Here is a 17380-nt window from a genome sequence, read left to right as displayed (position 1 = left end):
TTTACACTATAAGTGTTATCATTATCGAGAATATTATTTACTATAACCCTAACAGCTCTCGTGATATTTTGTTCATCACTGAGAGATAACAGTTCCAGATTGTAACAGAGTTTATTATTTCAATAAAGTTTGTTTTCTGTTACTTAAGTTCTTGAAGTTCGATTTGATTGTAATAAACACTGTATTCACCCCCTCTACAGTGATAGTGTGACCTAACAAGTGGTATCAGAGCCTTCTGTTAACACACATACAGTTAAAGATACAAACACAATCATGTCTGACACAGAAACTCCAACTAAGCCTACCAAAACTGAGGAATCATCAAAGACATCAATTCAGAGTCGATATGAGACTATCAGAGTTCCCATATTGAGACCATCTGAATATCCCATATGGAAGGTAAGGATGACCATGTTTCTGGAAGCAACAGATCCAGAATACTTTGATAGAATCAAGGAAGGGCCTCACAAACCTACCAAGCTCGCTGTTGTAGTTGCAGGTGAAGCAGCAAAGACTGTACCAAAGGAAAAGAGTGATTACACTGCTGAAGATATAGCATCTATTGCTAAGGATGCCAAGGTACGACACTTACTGCATAGTGCCATTGATAATGTAATGTCAAACAGGGTAATCAACTGCAAGACTGCCAAGGAGATATGGGATGCACTGGAGACAAGGTGTCAAGGAACTGAAACAGTTAAGAAGAACAGGAAGACAATACTCACTCAAGAGTATGAACATTTTGACTCAAAATCTAATGAGTCATTGAATGATTTATATGATAGATTTGTCAAACTTTTGAATGATTTGTCATTGGTTGATAAAGAGTATGATCTTGAAGATACCAACCTAAAATTCCTGTTAGCTCTTCCTGAATGCTGGGATTTGAAGGCAACAACAATAAGAGACAACTACAATCTTGATGAAACAACTCTTGATGAAATCTATGGAATGCTCAAGACTCATGAACTTGAGATGGAACAAAGAAGCAAGAGGAAAGGAGGAAAGTCAAGGACAGTTGCTCTCAAGGCTGAAGAGGAATCCCCCAAAGCACCTTCCTCAAAGAAAGACAAGGGTAAAGCTCTTTTCATAAAGTCTGATACTGAGTCATCAAGTTCTGAGAGTGATGATGACTCAGATTCTGAAAGCTTGCCTGAGACTGATGCTGATGAGGAGATGATGAAGCTGTGTGCTCTTATGGTGAAAGGAATCACAAAGATTGCATACAGGAAGTTCAGGAAGGGAAAGAAGTTTTCCAGGAAAGGCATAAGTTCTGATAAGAAGAATTTCAGAAGATCTGAAGGAAGAGGAGGAAAGTCTGACAGAGGAGATTACGCCAATGTTAAATGTTATAATTGTGGTGAGAAAGGCCACATATCTCCTGATTGCAAGAAGACCAAGAGTGACAAAGGCAAAGCTCTTGTCACAAAGCAGAAAAGCTGGACAGACACCTCAGACTCTGAAAGTGAGGAGAACTATGCATTGATGGTAAATGCTGATAAATCAAGTTCTGAGAACAGTTCTGAAGCTGCTGAAACAAAGGTACCTCAGACTACTTATGCTTTTCATACTGATGATATTAATGAGTTGAGAAGATATCTTAAAACCATGTTTGTTAGTTATAGAGATCAAACTTTAACATGTGAAAGATTAACTTCTGAAAATCTTGCTTTTAGGAAAAGAAATGATTTCTTAGAAAAAGAGTTAGTCATGTTCCATCAAACTCAGAAGGATAGAGATGATGCTTTTTATGTTAGGGATGAAGTGCTAAAAATGAATGAATCTCTAAAAACTGAGTTAGAAAAGGAGAGAGAGATTATTAAGACTTGGACTAACTCCGGCAAAACAACTCAAAATTTGCTAAGCAGTGGAAACTGGAAAGAGGGCTTAGGTTATGGAGAAAATAAAAATGAAAAAGGAACTGTAGAAATTAAGCCTGTTGATAAGCAAAAGCCGAAATTAAAACCTGTTAAGTTTGTAACTGAAAAATCTGAAAATGAGAAATCAGAAGTTAAAAAGGAATTAGCTTCTGACAAACTAAAATAGGAAAAGACAGCTGAAGTTAACATAGGCTTAATGACAAAGAAGCAGCTTAAGCATAAGCTGAAAGATGTTAAGAATGCAAACAAGGTAAAATCACCTAGGAAAAACAGGAATGGAAAGGAAGGTGTGAATAAAAGCAATAACTATAAATCTGTTCCTGATGCTCCTAGGAAAGCATGTCATAACTGTGGAAGTTCTAACCATCTGGCTTCTTTTTGCAGGAAGAATAAGAATATTAACTCCTTATCTTCAAAATCAGGAGTTAAGAGTCAGTCTGTTAGATACAAACCACAAAATCCTTGTTTTCATTGTGGTAGTTTATGGCATTCCATTTATACTTGTAAGGAATATCATAGTTTGTACTATGATTATTATCAAATAAAACCTTCTTTAAAGAAAGTTTATGTTGTTCCTTCTAGTGTAAGTTCTGATTCAAAGTTTGGTAGTATAAGTTCTGATAAGAAAACTGTTAACATAAAATCTGATGCCAAATCCGCTGCAAATGTTAACAAACTTAAAAAGGCCAAAGGATCCAAGCAAGTCTGGGTCCTTAAAACTAATAATTAGTGGTCTTTTTGATTGCAGGGCAACAGGAAAAATATTTTAGTTCTGGACAGTGGATGTTCAGGACATATGACTGGAAATAAGGCCCTGCTATCAGACTTTGTGGAGAAAGCTGGCCTAAGTGTTTCTTATGGAGATGGCAACATTGGAAAAACTTTGGGATATGGCAATATCAATCTTGGGAATGTCATCATTAAAGATGTAGCTCTGGTCTCAGGACTTAAACACAACCTACTGAGTATAAGTCAAATCTGTGACAGAGGTTATCATGTTGATTTCTTTGCAGAACATTGTGAAATAGTTAGTAAATCTAAAGGAAAAGTTGTTCTGAAGGGATTCAGGCGTGGTAACATTTATGAAGCTAAGCTTTCAACAAGTTCTGATGGTTCTGCAATCTGTTTAGTGAGTAGAGCCTCAATTGAAGAAAGCTGGAATTGGCACAAGAAACTCTCTCATTTAAACTTCAACAAGATAAATGAACTGATCAAGAAAGATCTTGTGAGAGGACTGCCAAAATCAGTGTTTGCTCCTGATGGTCTTTGTGACTCATGTCAGAAGGCCAAACAAAGAAAATCTTCATTCAAGAGCAAGACTGAATCATCAATTCTTGAGCCTTATTATCTACTTCATGTTGATCTATTTGGTCCAGTGAATGTCATGTCTATTGCAAAGAAGAAATATGCGTTGGTCATAGTAGATGAGTTCACCAGATACACATGGGTGTATTTCTTGCACACAAAAAGTGAAACTGCATCTATCTTGATTGATCATGTCAAACGTCTGGATAAATTGATCAAAGATTTTGTGAAAATTTTGAGTGATAATGGCACTGAATTTAAGAATCTGATAATGGAAGAGTTCTGCAAAAATCATGGAATAAAGCAGGAATTTTCTGCTCCTGGAACTCCACAGCAAAATGGAGTTGTTGAAAGGAAGAATAGAACTCTCATTGAAGCTGTACGAACAATGCTTGAAGAAGCAAAGCTTCCAACCTATTTCTGGGCTGAAGCTGTGCAGACTGCTTGTTTTACTCAAAATGCAACACTCATTAACAAGCATGGAAAAACACCATATGAGATGGTGAAGAACAAGAAGCCAAATCTGAAATACTTTCATGTATTTGGATGTAAGTGTTTTGTTCTCAAGACTCATCCTGAACAGCTATCCAAGTTTGATCTAAAAGCTGATGAGGGAATCTTTGTTAGATATCCACTTTCCACAAAAGCCATCAGAGTCTATAATTTGAGAGCAAAAGTGGTCATGGAATCTATCAATGTCTCTTTTGATGACAAGAAGATCACTGGACTTGAAGATTGCATTGATCATGATCAGCTGAGATTTGAAAATGAAGATTCATATTCTGATACCTTAAGTCCTGACAGTCTAAGTCCTGATACTGTAAACTCTGATGGATTAAACTCTGATGTTATTGAAACTGTGGTGACTACGTCAAAGGAAGATGCACCAATGCAGGGGGAGCATACTCAAGATATTATCACATCTCAAGAAGCATCAGAACATACATCTGGCTCTTCAAGTTCTGATTCGTCAAGTTCTGATAAGCCAAGTACTAACAGTGCTAAAAATCTAAATGCTGAAGAATCCAACTCAGAGAGCATAGTTTTAGGGGGAGCATCAGAAAATGAAAACGAAGACAGCATGAATCATGGGGGAGCATCCAGTTCTAGAGAAAACCTTCCATCTGCAAGGAAGTGGACAAAATCACATACACCTGATTTGATAATTGGAAATCCTGATGCAGGTGTCAGAACTAGAACAGGTACTTCTAATGAATGTCTTTACAATTCTTTTCTCTCTCAGTCTGAGCCAAAGAAAGTGGAAGAAGCTCTTCAAGATGCTGATTGGGTGCAAGCAATGCAGGAAGAGTTGAATGAATTTGAAAGAAACAAAGTCTGGACCTTAGTGCCAAGACCTAAGAATAGATCTGTTGTTGGTACAAAATGTGTATTCAGAAATAAAACTGATAGTGATGACATAATTACAAGGAACAAGGCAAGGCTGGTGGATATTCTCAACAGGAGGGAATTGACTATGATGAAACATTTGCGCCAGTTGCTAGGTTAGAAGCCATAAGGATATTCATGGCTTATGCTGCTCACAAAAAGTTTACTGTCTTTCAAATGGATGTGAAAAGTGCTTTTCTCAATGGAGAATTGGAGGAGGAAGTATATGTTGAACAACCTCCAGGCTTTGTAGATTCCAAACATTCAGATTATGTCTACAGGCTTGATAAAGCACTTTATGGACTTAAGCAAGCTCCTAGAGCATGGTATGAGACTTTAGCTCAGTTTCTTCTGGAAAGTGGATTCAACAGAGGAACTATTGACAAAACACTATTCTATCTCAACCATGGCAAGGACTTACTTTTGGTCCAGATTTATGTTGATGATATCATCTTTGGGTCTCCAAATGACAAACTTTGCAAAAAGTTTGCCAAACTAATGCAGTCAAGATATCAGATGAGTATGATGGGAGAACTTAGTTATTTTCTGGGCCTTCAAGTCAAGCAGAGTGAAGAAGGCACTTTTATTTGTCAATCTAAGTACACCAGAAACTTGCTGAAGAAATTTGGAATGCAAGACTGTTCAAGTGCATCCACTCCCATGGCCACTGCAACAAAACTGGATAAGGATACTGGTAATTCAGTAGATATTACTGATTACAGAGGTATGATTGGCTCACTTCTCTATCTAACTGCTAGTAGACCAGATATCATGTTTGCTACCTGTCTTTGTGCAAGATTTCAAGCAGATCCAAGAGAACCTCACTTAACAGCTGTAAAGAGAATCTTTAAGTATCTTAAAGGAACAGCTGATCTAGGATTATGGTATCCTAGAGAATCAGATTTTAAATTAATAGGTTACTCAGATGCAGATTTTGCAGGTTGCAAAATTGACAGGAAAAGCACAAGTGGAAGCTGCCAATTTCTTGGAGGCAGATTGGTTTCTTGGTATAGCAAGAAACAAAAGTCAATTTCCACATCAACTGCAGAAGCAGAGTATATTGCTGCAGGAAGCTGCTGTGCACAGATTCTTTGGATGAAGAATCAGTTACTGGATTATGGGTTAACATATTTCAAAATCCCTATTTACTGTGATAATCAAAGTGCTATTGCTATGACAGGTAATCCAGTTCAACACTCTATGACAAAGCACATCAGCATCAGGTACCATTTCATCAGGGAACATGTGGATGAAGGTAGAGTGGAATTGCATTTTGTTCCCACAGATCAACAAGTAGCAGATATCTTCACAAAACCACTGTGTGAAGCTACCTTTACAAGATTGGTAAATGAACTTGGAATGATTTCAGGTTCTTTCTCTAAATCTGCTTAAACTTGTTCTATGTTATCAGACTTTATGATCAGTATTTACAGAATTAATCTCTTTGTGTATTCTGTGCTTAATTGATAAATGTTTTTAAGTACTGACTGTTGTCTGATATATATCTCTTAACTCTAATAAGTGATATATCTGTTTAAGTAATCATTCAATCCTATGAGGATAATTGTGCTAGATACTGACCTACTAGTCTTCAATGAACAAATGATCCCATAAAAGAAGTAATTATTTCTGTGGAAATCTCATGACACAAGCAAATTCTGATACTTGAGCTTAGTTTAGTTTACTTTATTCATCTTATTACTAAGTCCCAAATTAGAATAATGCTACTCATCTGTTTAAGTTCTGATTCTAGTAAAACTGCTGAATGTACTAAGTGCTGATAAACCTCACTTATCAAAAGAAGAAGAAAAAGAATCAAAGAATAATATCAGGTACTCCTTTGAGATCTAGAGTAAAAATGTGAATGGGACGACCCAAGTGCATAGCTGGTATTAAGTAAATATGCATTAGAAAAGCAAAATATTTTCTTGGTGACTTTTCACACTCTATGATTACTGGAGAAATACTCTGATAATAGCATAAATTCTGATAAGCAGTCGTAACTCACTTACACTGAGAAGCCACTGTAAAATAGAATTTAAAAAGATGCATAAAATTAGCACAAAAACAGTTGAGGTGGACTCATGCATGAACTCATTTATCAGTAGGTTTCAGGATAATGACAGCTCTTTAGCAAAATTTTAATTATGACTTATTTCTAAGATGTACTGAAGTAAATCAGACTTTACTCTTTATTAGTTATTTAGCTTAATGCACACACAAATCACTCCATATGAATGATGAAATTTTTGTGGTGGTCTATGTTCTTTTAGACAAACAGTCATTGTGTCACCTTGCACAAATTCTGAGGACACGTTCTAGTTATATGTTCTGATGATTAAGTTCTGAAGACTATAACTCAGAACTTGTATGAAAACTTACTAAGATAGATATTCCTTGTTCGAATTAAGACATTATGTTCTGATGACTGTTAAGTTCTGGTATAGGTCTAAGTTCTGATTTTTCAGTCTAACCCTTTACTTGACTTCTCTGTGAGTAAAATTTGGTAACAGTCTCAGATTAATTTAGAATATGTTGAAGTGGAAGATTAATAGTCTATGGTTAGGACTAATGGCACTCGTCCTTGAACAGTTCACTCTTGTTATATGTGCACATTCCTTTTCAAATGACTGTTATTCTTTTTCAAGTCTAGGGAGACGAGGTAGACTTAACTCTATCTGTCAGCATTAAATATCTTCGCGTCTCCTGGCATTCTCTTGCCTATATAAACAGCCACTTCACATTAGCCTTTCCATCAATTTTTCTCATAATCTTAACTTCATATTCTTTTTCAAAAACATCATGGTCCGATTCAACATGTTTTTGAATTACCAAAATTTTCATATGGAGCTAAGCTGCGCCGACTGGCAGCAGGAGTGGCATGTAACTGCCATTCCTGAAGAGATATGGGGCTCTGTCCCACAGGCGGTGCTGAACCGACTTCTGTTCTTCGAGATGGACTATCAGCTTCATCTTGATCGATTGGAGGAGGAAAGGCGGGAAGCTATCCGTCAGCAAGAGCGAATCATTCGACTCGCTATCTTGTTTGTCGAAGATAGGAAGAGGAAGATGACTTAATCTCGTCTTCTTCCTGTTCTTCTTCATCCTCAGCTTTGTCAGGCTTCTTAGCTAGGACTAAGGCTGTTGATGTTAGATTTAGAAGCTTAGGACAAGATTGTAAAAGTTCTGATATAATTTCAATTTCATCAATGTATTATTTTGATATATTAATGGAATTTGTTTTTGTCTTATGATCTTGTCTCTGAGAAATTTTGATACGCATTGATAAATCCTGATAAATATTCTGATGATCGTATAAATTGTGTCTGACTTTAAGTTCTGATAATGTTTTATCAGTACTTACTTAACTGATTAATTTTACTCATTCTCACACACAGTTTTTTTTCAGAATATTGATATTGCAGAGTAAAATATTTGAATTAGTGGGAACAGTTTCAATTTTAAATTAAAACTGATTCACCTTGATTAATGGAATCTAGGTAAGTGGAACGGTTTTTCCTTGAAAAACTGCAAGTGGGTGGTAATTATTCCTTATTTACCGTGCCCATTACTTTTTGCCTTCTCTATGTATAACAGGTGTCAAGGTATTTACCACTACTTTTAAATGCATGTCTGCCATGTGTCCTCAACGGTTACTTTTTGTGTATAAGTAAAAGAGAGCAAAGATTGTCAAATCTTTTATTTACCTTTATATTTTATCTCTCTCTTTACTTTTCAACTCTCTCATCTACTGACGATTTTCTTTCAAGAGGCATTTTCTCAAACACATTACAGGTTACCGATTTCTTTCCAAACATAATGGCACCCAAGGACATTCTCTTTGATGGAGCAAAGACTTTCTCACTAGTTCTGATATTGGGTTTGCTCTAACTGAGCCTACATCCATTTCTGGAGTTCAAGTACTGGAGTTTTGGAGGAGTGGAGTATATGACAATGGTGGTGCTCAAGGGTCCCCAAGTATAATCTTTTCATCAGGGGAAGATGAGTATGTTGTGACTTTGTCTACAGTTAGACAGGCATTACAGCTACCTGAGGACTGTGTTTATTCTACTGTTGATGACTCAGTTCTTCAACACATGATGGTTAGTCTGGGATATGAAGGAACATTGACCAAGCTTGGACAGTTGAAGAGATCTTTCATAAGGAGGGAATGGAGTTTCTTCTTTGATTGCATTACCAAAGCTTTCGCCAACAAATGTTCAAATTTTGATGCAATTCCCATATTCAGCCAACAAATCGGGTATGCACTTCTAAATCACACTGATTTTGATTATGCACGAGCAGTCTTAGGTTTTATTGGGGATAGGATGACAGAAGATCACAATACTGTATATTTTGCAAGATTTTGTCAGCTTATTTATAGTTTTTGTTGTAATCAGCCCCAAAATTTTGGTGATCTAATTCCATCTTTCAGAATAGCTAAGAGAGCTTTTACTGATTTATTATCTTCTGATAATAAAAAGGCTGTGTTAAGACCCCTCTTAATACCTTTATCTGTCAAACAAGCCTTAATCACCTATGATCCTGTGAAGTACACTGCACTTTATCCTGATGTTCAAACATCAGAACCTGGTTCATCAGCACCTACCACCTCTACTCAGCCACCTCAAACCTCTCAACCATCTCTCAGAACATATCTCAAGTCCTATGTGAAGCCTACATCTTCTAAGTCAAAGAGAACAAAGACTGTTTCTCAAACACCTCAGAAGAAGAGGAGGATTACTTTGAGAGACGAATCAGATTCTGAGGAACAAATTTTTTCTTCAGAACCTGTGGTAAATGAAGCTGAGAAAGTAACTTCTCAGAAGGATTCTGATATTGGGGGTTCTAAGCTTCTCAAAAGGCTTAGACGAATGACTGTTCCTGAAACTCCAAAAGAATCCAAATCAAACAAGAAATACAAGAAACAGAGGGCACAAAGGCCAGTTTCAGATGATGAGGAGGAAGCAGCTAAGGAAGGGGATCAGGAATCTCTGATCTCACAAGAAAAAGAATGTGCTCCAGTTACTTCTTCTCCATCCACTCCATCTCAGGAAACAGTATCTGACAAGGCTAATTCCCCTTCTGTGTCTCTTGGTAATCAAGGCACAAGTGCTGATAATGCTGATCAACACTTAGTTGTGCCTGGAGTAATTCTCTTAGAAGCTCCAACAGCAACAAATCTTTTGCCAACACCTGTTACTGATGCTATTCAAACTCCGGAATTATCTAAGTCACCTTCTCTGCATCTAGACACTGATGATCAGACTTTAGGTGAGCATCAGGATATGGCTGTTGATCAGAACTTAGCATCAGATCAGCAATTAGAGGATGCTGATGCCTCCATTGCTACTCACACTGCTATTATATCAGATGATACTGATTCTATAAGTTCTGATGCTGCACATGCTGGAGATACTGGTGATGCTGCTCCAACTGCAAATACTGATGCAGCAGGTCCTTCAGGACACATTCCTCTTTCTAAGTCTGACCTAGTAAAGAAGTTTGTTACAGAGGAACCACCAGTGCCTTAGAGTGAAACTCCTGCAGGTCAGGAGTGGACTAAGGAATGGAACTCAGTTACATGTATTCCATCTGCGTTACATCTTACTGAGCACTTGACTAAAGCTGATGAAATGTTAAATTCTGATGATTTCAAAACCCAGCTTCGTGTCACTGCATTGAGTACTAAACATCTACAAGGTCTTCATTCAACTACTCATGCAGGAATACATAAGATTCAGGAGAACTTTATCAAGCAGGAACAAGTTTGGAAACTTGATAAGAAAAAGTTCTTTCAACCTTCTATTGACAGGATTGCTTATATTGAGAAGACTCAAGATCGTCAACAAGCACAGATTGATCAAATTCTGCAAAATCAAGCTTCTCAGCAATCACAATTGACTGAAATCCAATCTTCAGTGGAATTGCTTATCTCTCTTCTACTTCCTGCTGATGCCAAAAAGGGGGAGAAAGTAATTAAGTCCAAATGCAAGGATGATAAGACACTGCAAGGAAAGGATGATGAAAAAGATGACCAAGGAAACTCTGGAATGGGTGGAGGTCATAGTCAAGGTAAAAGATTCTCATCAAGAAATGCTGAAATTGCAAGTCACAGGATAAGTTCTGATACTGGGAAGAGAATAAGTTCTGATACTGGTAAAAGAATAAATTCTGATGAACTTCTAGATCTTGATGAAGAAATGTCAAGACAGTTATTTCTTCAAGAAAATCCAGGAATGGACTTGGAAAGTTTAAAGGAAGAAGAAGCTAGACTTAAATCAAAGAAAGCCACATCTAAATCTGAAGCTTCTGATAAAAAGTCACTTCCAAAACTGAAAGGTATTGTGATTAAAGAAAAGGCACAAACTGAAGCAATATTTGCTAAATCACAACCAAAGATAGATCCAAGATCCAAGGGTAAAGAAAAGGTTGGTGAACCTGTTAAAGTTTATGTACCTCCTGAAGATGAAGAAATTACTGATGACAAAGATAATCTTGCTCTGACTTCAAGAAAAGTTCTTAAAACAACCTCTGACATGGCTCAAGTTGTTCAGAGTCAAGAAATTAAAAATTCTGATATTCAAAAGAAGCAAGTAACCTCTGACACAGCTCAAGTTAACTTGATATCAGAAGGAAGATCAAAAACACTCCTACCAGGATTCACTAAAGCAAAACAAACTCAACCTTTGAAGACTACTGCAAGTCGTTTTGAAGCTAGAGTAGTTACTGGAAAGGAAGCAAGAGATAAAACTGGATTGGGAAGTGCTGATGAAAGAAGAGTACACAACACTACCAATGATCCAACTTCCTTGAGTGAACCAGGTATTGGAGCAACTCCTGAAAGATTGAATCAACTGGAATCTGTACAAATGGTTTACCATACCTACTTGAAGGAACACATCTTGTTGTATTTCATGACAGATGGTAGGGTATATCATATAAGATAAAATGCCATTCCATTGAAGTATTTTGAAGAATTGGAGCATGTATTATTCTTACTTCAAGTGGATGACAGATTGACAGGGACTGCTGCAAACTATTTGAAAGAACAGATTCAGAGACAGAAAAGACTTTATTCTGTTAAGTCTGACAGCATATATGTTCTAAAGTACAGAAATCACAATGGTGATATTGTTGATATGAAGCCTAATACTGCACAGATCAGAACATATCTTGGTATTAAGGGGCTTGAGTTTAATCTAGAGTCTGACAAAGCCTATGTCATAAGACTAGATCAGGAGTTGAGAAAAGCAAAGATTAATGATCTCAGAGCCGCAATATTTCAAACTGGTGAAGATACTGCAGAGCTTAAAGATGTCAAACGGAGAATGATTGATGAACTCAGATATGCTGAGAAATGTTTGTTGAAGAATTATCTCAGAACAACTCCTGACATCAGAGAGATCAGAAAATGATGAAGCCAAGTCGAAGATCTACAACTGCTTAAATTCTGATGTGTATACAGACTAAAGTTGTTATCAGAAGTTGAATTGGTAAAAGCTTTAAGGACTGTAAGTTGTAGTTATCTTGTCTAATTCTCATGCATTTGTACTTAATGATTTTGACATCATCAAATATCTGTTAAACTTGTATATTTTGCTAATTTACAAGTTGGGGGAGATTGTTAGATATATTTGATAATGTCATGGCTAATATGTTTTATGTTTAGATTTCAGATCTTATTTGAACAGGACAAATCAGTACTTAACTGATCAGTACTTATACTGGACGTCAGGACTTAAGGGATATCAGTACTTATGTTATCAGGAGATAAGCATCAGGAGATAGATATCAGAACTTAAGTGCTGAAGGACGATCAGATAAGGACAGTAGCTGATTAAAGTTAAGAAGATCAAGATAAACATAAGAAGAGATATGCATGAAGAAGGAATTTCATAAAGAATGGAATACTTGGAAGAAAAGATATCTGATTGATATATATTAGGAAGCAGAATTATATTCCATATCAATTAGCGATTATCTTGTAACTGTGTAATATATAAACACAGATATAGGGTTTACACTATAAGTGTTATCATTATCGAGAATATTATTTACTATAACCCTAGCAGCTTTCGTGATATTTTGTTCATCACTGAGAGATAACAGTTCCAGATTGTAACAGAGTTTATTGTTTCAATAAATTTTGTTTTCTGTTACTTAAGTTCTTGAAGTTCGATTTGATTGTAATAAACACTGTATTCACCCCCTCTACAGTGATAGTGTGACCTAACAGTCTTCTTTACCAAATCACTTATAAATAGAGAGTTACAACCTCATGAAGTCACACTCGTCAAAAGTAATTATGTTTTCACTCCCAAATTTGGATTATTATTTTTGTGAAAAAATAGCTGTTGTAGCGCATTACTTGAAGGGTATTGACGCAGGCAGCCAGTTTATCAAATGTCCCGACGGTTTTTGCATTTACGAACGTTGGATCGAAGAGCCGCTTGAATCACGTGCAACAGTTCTCATTGAAATTTGTAGGGAAGAAATTACCACAGAGAATTAGCCCATTGTGCAGAAATTCGTGAGTTACAGCGTGAAAATGAGGAGTCAACGAGGGAATTGCAGAGAATGAAGGCGTTCATCGAGTCCCATACCTGGAACATCAATGAAGATGTTGATGACTCCGATGATACCGATAAATGATCCGGTTCATACATTGTTGGTTCTTAATATTTGCATTGTTGAATCATACTCATTTATATTCATGTATCGTGTTATTATTGTGTATCGAACTAGGCACAGTTTTTCAACTGTGTGTTATTATTTAACCGATGTTATTTGATGGAATTTGTGTTTCAAGTTAAGTATCCATTATCAGCAAATGAGTTCATATCAAATATAAGGCCTCGTCAAAAAAAATATTCCCCCATGATACACTATTCCAAACAACTAAAACCATACAATTTTTTTTTTGATTTTATAGTAAAAATTACATACTACAAGTACGTTTACATCACTAGTCAACAGAAAAAGAATTAAACCGGAATAATTTTCTGGGAACTAAATATGAGATTTGCAAAACATGCCCTCACGTAACAAATGCACACTCGACTGGTTTGACACTCTTTTCAAAGTTACAAAAGTCATATATTTACAACCTTTTTATTAAACCAAAAATTACGTAACAAAAATTGGTTTGCATGACTCCCCAACAAAATAAAAAATTACACCAAAATAAAATTTTTGCAACTTAATATTATAGCTCCAAAATAGGCCTCCATGGAATTTTTCACATTTGCGAATTTTACACACAAGTGCAAATCCGCGAGGAAAAGGAAAAAAATAAATAATATATCCCAGAACGCCACTTCTTATGGGGCTCTGAGATGAACCCCGGAAAAAGTGGTGTTTTGTGCCATTTTTGTAACAGTTTCACTAGCTGTGCCAAAAAACTGAACTTTCTATTCAGCTATACGAAAAAAGTGCGGGATCCTAAATAGCTGATTTTTCAGGTAAATGTAGTAAGAGACCCCATCCAAAATCTAAGTATGGGATATCACACTAGACACATGTCTCTTCTAAAATAAAAATTTAACATTTTATTACTCTTGTATTATAGACTACAGTACATTAAACAAATTGAGGTATTAGAGGACTAGTGTATAAGTTAGGAACTTGGAAATAATCTCAGCTTTGAAATTGGAAGCCAAAACCTCCTCCATCAACTCCATCAACTCATATTTATGATTCTGTCCAAGTGTATGGCGCAAACTAAACGTGATTGCTTTCTGATCACAAAACTAAAATCGCCTCAAACACACGGCTAAGAACATGACAACAAAATTGTCTTTTTTCATAGTTATTGGGAAAAAATATATGTGTAATGCAATTTAAAACAATGAATTCTGTGTTTTCGCATAATAAGGCGTGACATATGCACATGGCCTGGCCGGCCCCAAAATTGAATTACAAAGCTAACATCTCATGCATTCCCCCATCAAATTTGTATAATATAATTTCGGTAACGACTTGACATCTAAACATACCTATACATATATATCCCATCTGTATTACATTGCCATCATGTAACAAAGGAACCTGGCCGGAATCACAGATCCAACACACTCTCTTCCCTAAGTGTATAATATATATATGTTGTTCGAAGCTAGTAATTAACAAATACTATTATGGAATCTCCAATCTAATCTGACTTCACTTGGACCCATCACGTGCTGACATGGCTTACGAAACGAAACAACATGACTACTCACCATGAACGCCGTTACACGCTCCGACACTCTAATATCTTCCATGTTCAACTCTCGTAACCTCTTCACGTACTCGGGCACATGCACTAGGTCCCAAACCACCCCGACCCCACCTCCTTTCAGCACTCTCACTATTTCCCCCACCGCTTTCATCCTCTCGGCACCTGCTGCCGCGCTGCTTTGCCCGAACTCCTTACCAACTATGTGTAAAAATACACTCGAAACCACTACGTCAAAACTCTTGTCGCTGAATGGAATGGCCCTGGCGTCACCTTCACGGCACGTGACGTACTCGTGCACGCCTTCCAGCTTCGCTGTACGAAGCGTGGATACAGTAGTTTTTCTGCGGTCAAGTCCAACTACACGGCCCCAACTGCCTTGTTGTTTTAGCTGCTTGGCCACGGCATTCAGAAGGATGCCGCGCCCACAGCCTACATCGAGTGCGTGCTTCACTGATGACCAGTCGCTTATTACGGAGATCATTCGATGTGCCATTTCTGATTGAAGAGCCACAGAGGAGTAGAAGATGTTGCCAGCTGCGAATAACAGACACATTGCCGAGAGTGCGGTGAATGAGCCTGTGAAGCCCGCGGCGAAACGTGCTGCGCCCCTGGGAAAGCCAAGAGACTCAAGGCTTGTGTAAATTGGATTGAAATATATAAGAAACAGAACCGAGAGCGTAGAGAATACAACAGAGTGGATCAGTAGAAAAATTAGAGTCTGACAATCTTCGATTCCATAGATTGAGTAGATCTGAGTCCAGTCTCGGCTTGATTTCCCCATCTTTATAATGATAATCTGATCATGATTAGTTTAACTATTAACGAGTTAGTAAACATCCCATGGAGTGAATAATCGAGATTAGAGGATAGAGTAAATCATCTAAATTTTATTTTCCATTGGAAAATATAAATATAATCTCGACGATTCAATATAGTTTATCAACAATTTAAAAAAATTGACACAAAATTAATCTGTGCCTAAGACGGACCATGTATATCATATAATGCAAAAAAGAGAAGAGATTACCGTGACTCGAGGCAAAGAGCGACGGAGAACTGAAATGAAAAAGATCAGTCGGATAAAATGATTGGCAGCATCTGCGACGATCCGATCGATGAATAAGAAACAATGAGGAGTGTGCTAGTGACTGAAACTAAAAGGCATGTCAGTGTAGAGCATTACTGATTGAAAGATGCCGGATCAACTTTCTTTATGTAGATAATTTAGGGTGTGTTAGATAGCTGGACCCTTACGCGCTTCTGTTCGTGGATGCTTACGATTTGTTTGTTCCTAGCGGATTATGATTCAAAACTAAACTTGTAGTTACATATATAGTGTGTAAAAATTTAAGCGAGGATGAGTAAGTTTTGTGTGGTTTTTTCTTTGCGTTAACAGGGTGTAACGGAGGAAGAAACAGAACGCGAGATTAGTGTGTTTTTGATTTATCGTGGGGGACAAACATCAATACTTTTCTTTTTAATTTTAAAGTTTGTTAATTACCCATAGTTTATTCACTTTATTTTGGTAAAGCCATAATAGCCATTACTATTACACTTAAAACTTTTTAAAATAATACTCTCCAGATCTAGAAAATTATTACTTTATCGCATTTATCATTGTACCGATATAATAATATATTACTTTATCGATGAAGTAATATTTTATTACTTTACCGAATTTGTGTGGTTTACATATTACTACAAGAAGTTGGTGTAATAAATGAAACTATCGAATAATTAACTAAAACTATCTCTAATTTACTTTATAGGAATGTGACGGATGTAGAGCTTCTTATATATTATTTAAGAAGAATAACCCGGTCATAGAATCACCTATAAATAAAGAAATTATTTAGTTAGTAATGAACAATGTCGATGAGACTAATCCTGACCCGGATGACAACAATGTCATCTTAAGCGTGTAATCAAATGAAACATTTCAAGTAATTAACACTATAAACAATTACTTGTTATAAAACGAGCAAATATACGAGAAGTTATTTATGCTTTAAGGATGAGATTAATATTTGACTTTGGTGGAATGAATAAACAAGCTACTACTATATATTCTTATTTTAAAAAAAATTGAATTTTGCATATACATATATATATATACTATTTTACGTATTACTTGGGCCCTTAATGACTTTTTAATTTTTTATTATCTTAAACTTTTAGGAATAATATTACTTTCCAACATTGCCAAAATTTGGGACCGACGAAATTTATTATTTAAGCGAGATTATTAATTTATCATATATTACTTAATCGAGGTTTAATTATACTCGATTAATGTTTCACTTTCTTGTTAGACCCATCAATTTTTAACACGATACGAATACGACATGAAAATTTAGAGGTTATGTTTACATTTTTAAGTATCTCTTACGAGAAATACACCAACACGAATTACATGACCAAGTTATAGTTTCAGTTATATTTTCACAATCGGATTACACGACATGAGATACATGAATTAAATATGTAAATTTATAATATATAAATACAAATATAAAATGTATATTTAAAATAATACATAGTTTTATAATTTTGTAAATAAAATTGATTTAAATGTATATATTTCATA

General features: G+C 36.1%; 1 protein-coding gene across 1 annotated transcript; it reads right to left on the bottom strand.

The window, feature by feature from the left end:
* Positions 1-14456: 14456 nt before the first annotated feature.
* On the bottom strand, positions 14457-16175 carry LOC141687303 (uncharacterized). The gene is made up of 2 exons (XM_074492531.1): positions 15821-16175; positions 14457-15589 (listed from the first exon to the last, which is right to left on the bottom strand). The coding sequence occupies exon 2, from the start codon at positions 15572-15574 to the stop codon at positions 14696-14698; it is 879 nt and encodes a 292-aa protein (XP_074348632.1). The 5' UTR covers positions 15575-15589; positions 15821-16175; the 3' UTR covers positions 14457-14695.
* Positions 16176-17380: the final 1205 nt, after the last annotated feature.

Source organism: Apium graveolens, chromosome 9 (genome assembly GCF_009905375.1).
Source record: "Apium graveolens cultivar Ventura chromosome 9, ASM990537v1, whole genome shotgun sequence".
NCBI classification, from domain to species: domain Eukaryota; kingdom Viridiplantae; phylum Streptophyta; class Magnoliopsida; order Apiales; family Apiaceae; genus Apium; species Apium graveolens.
This window is presented reverse-complemented; position numbering and strand designations above follow the sequence as displayed.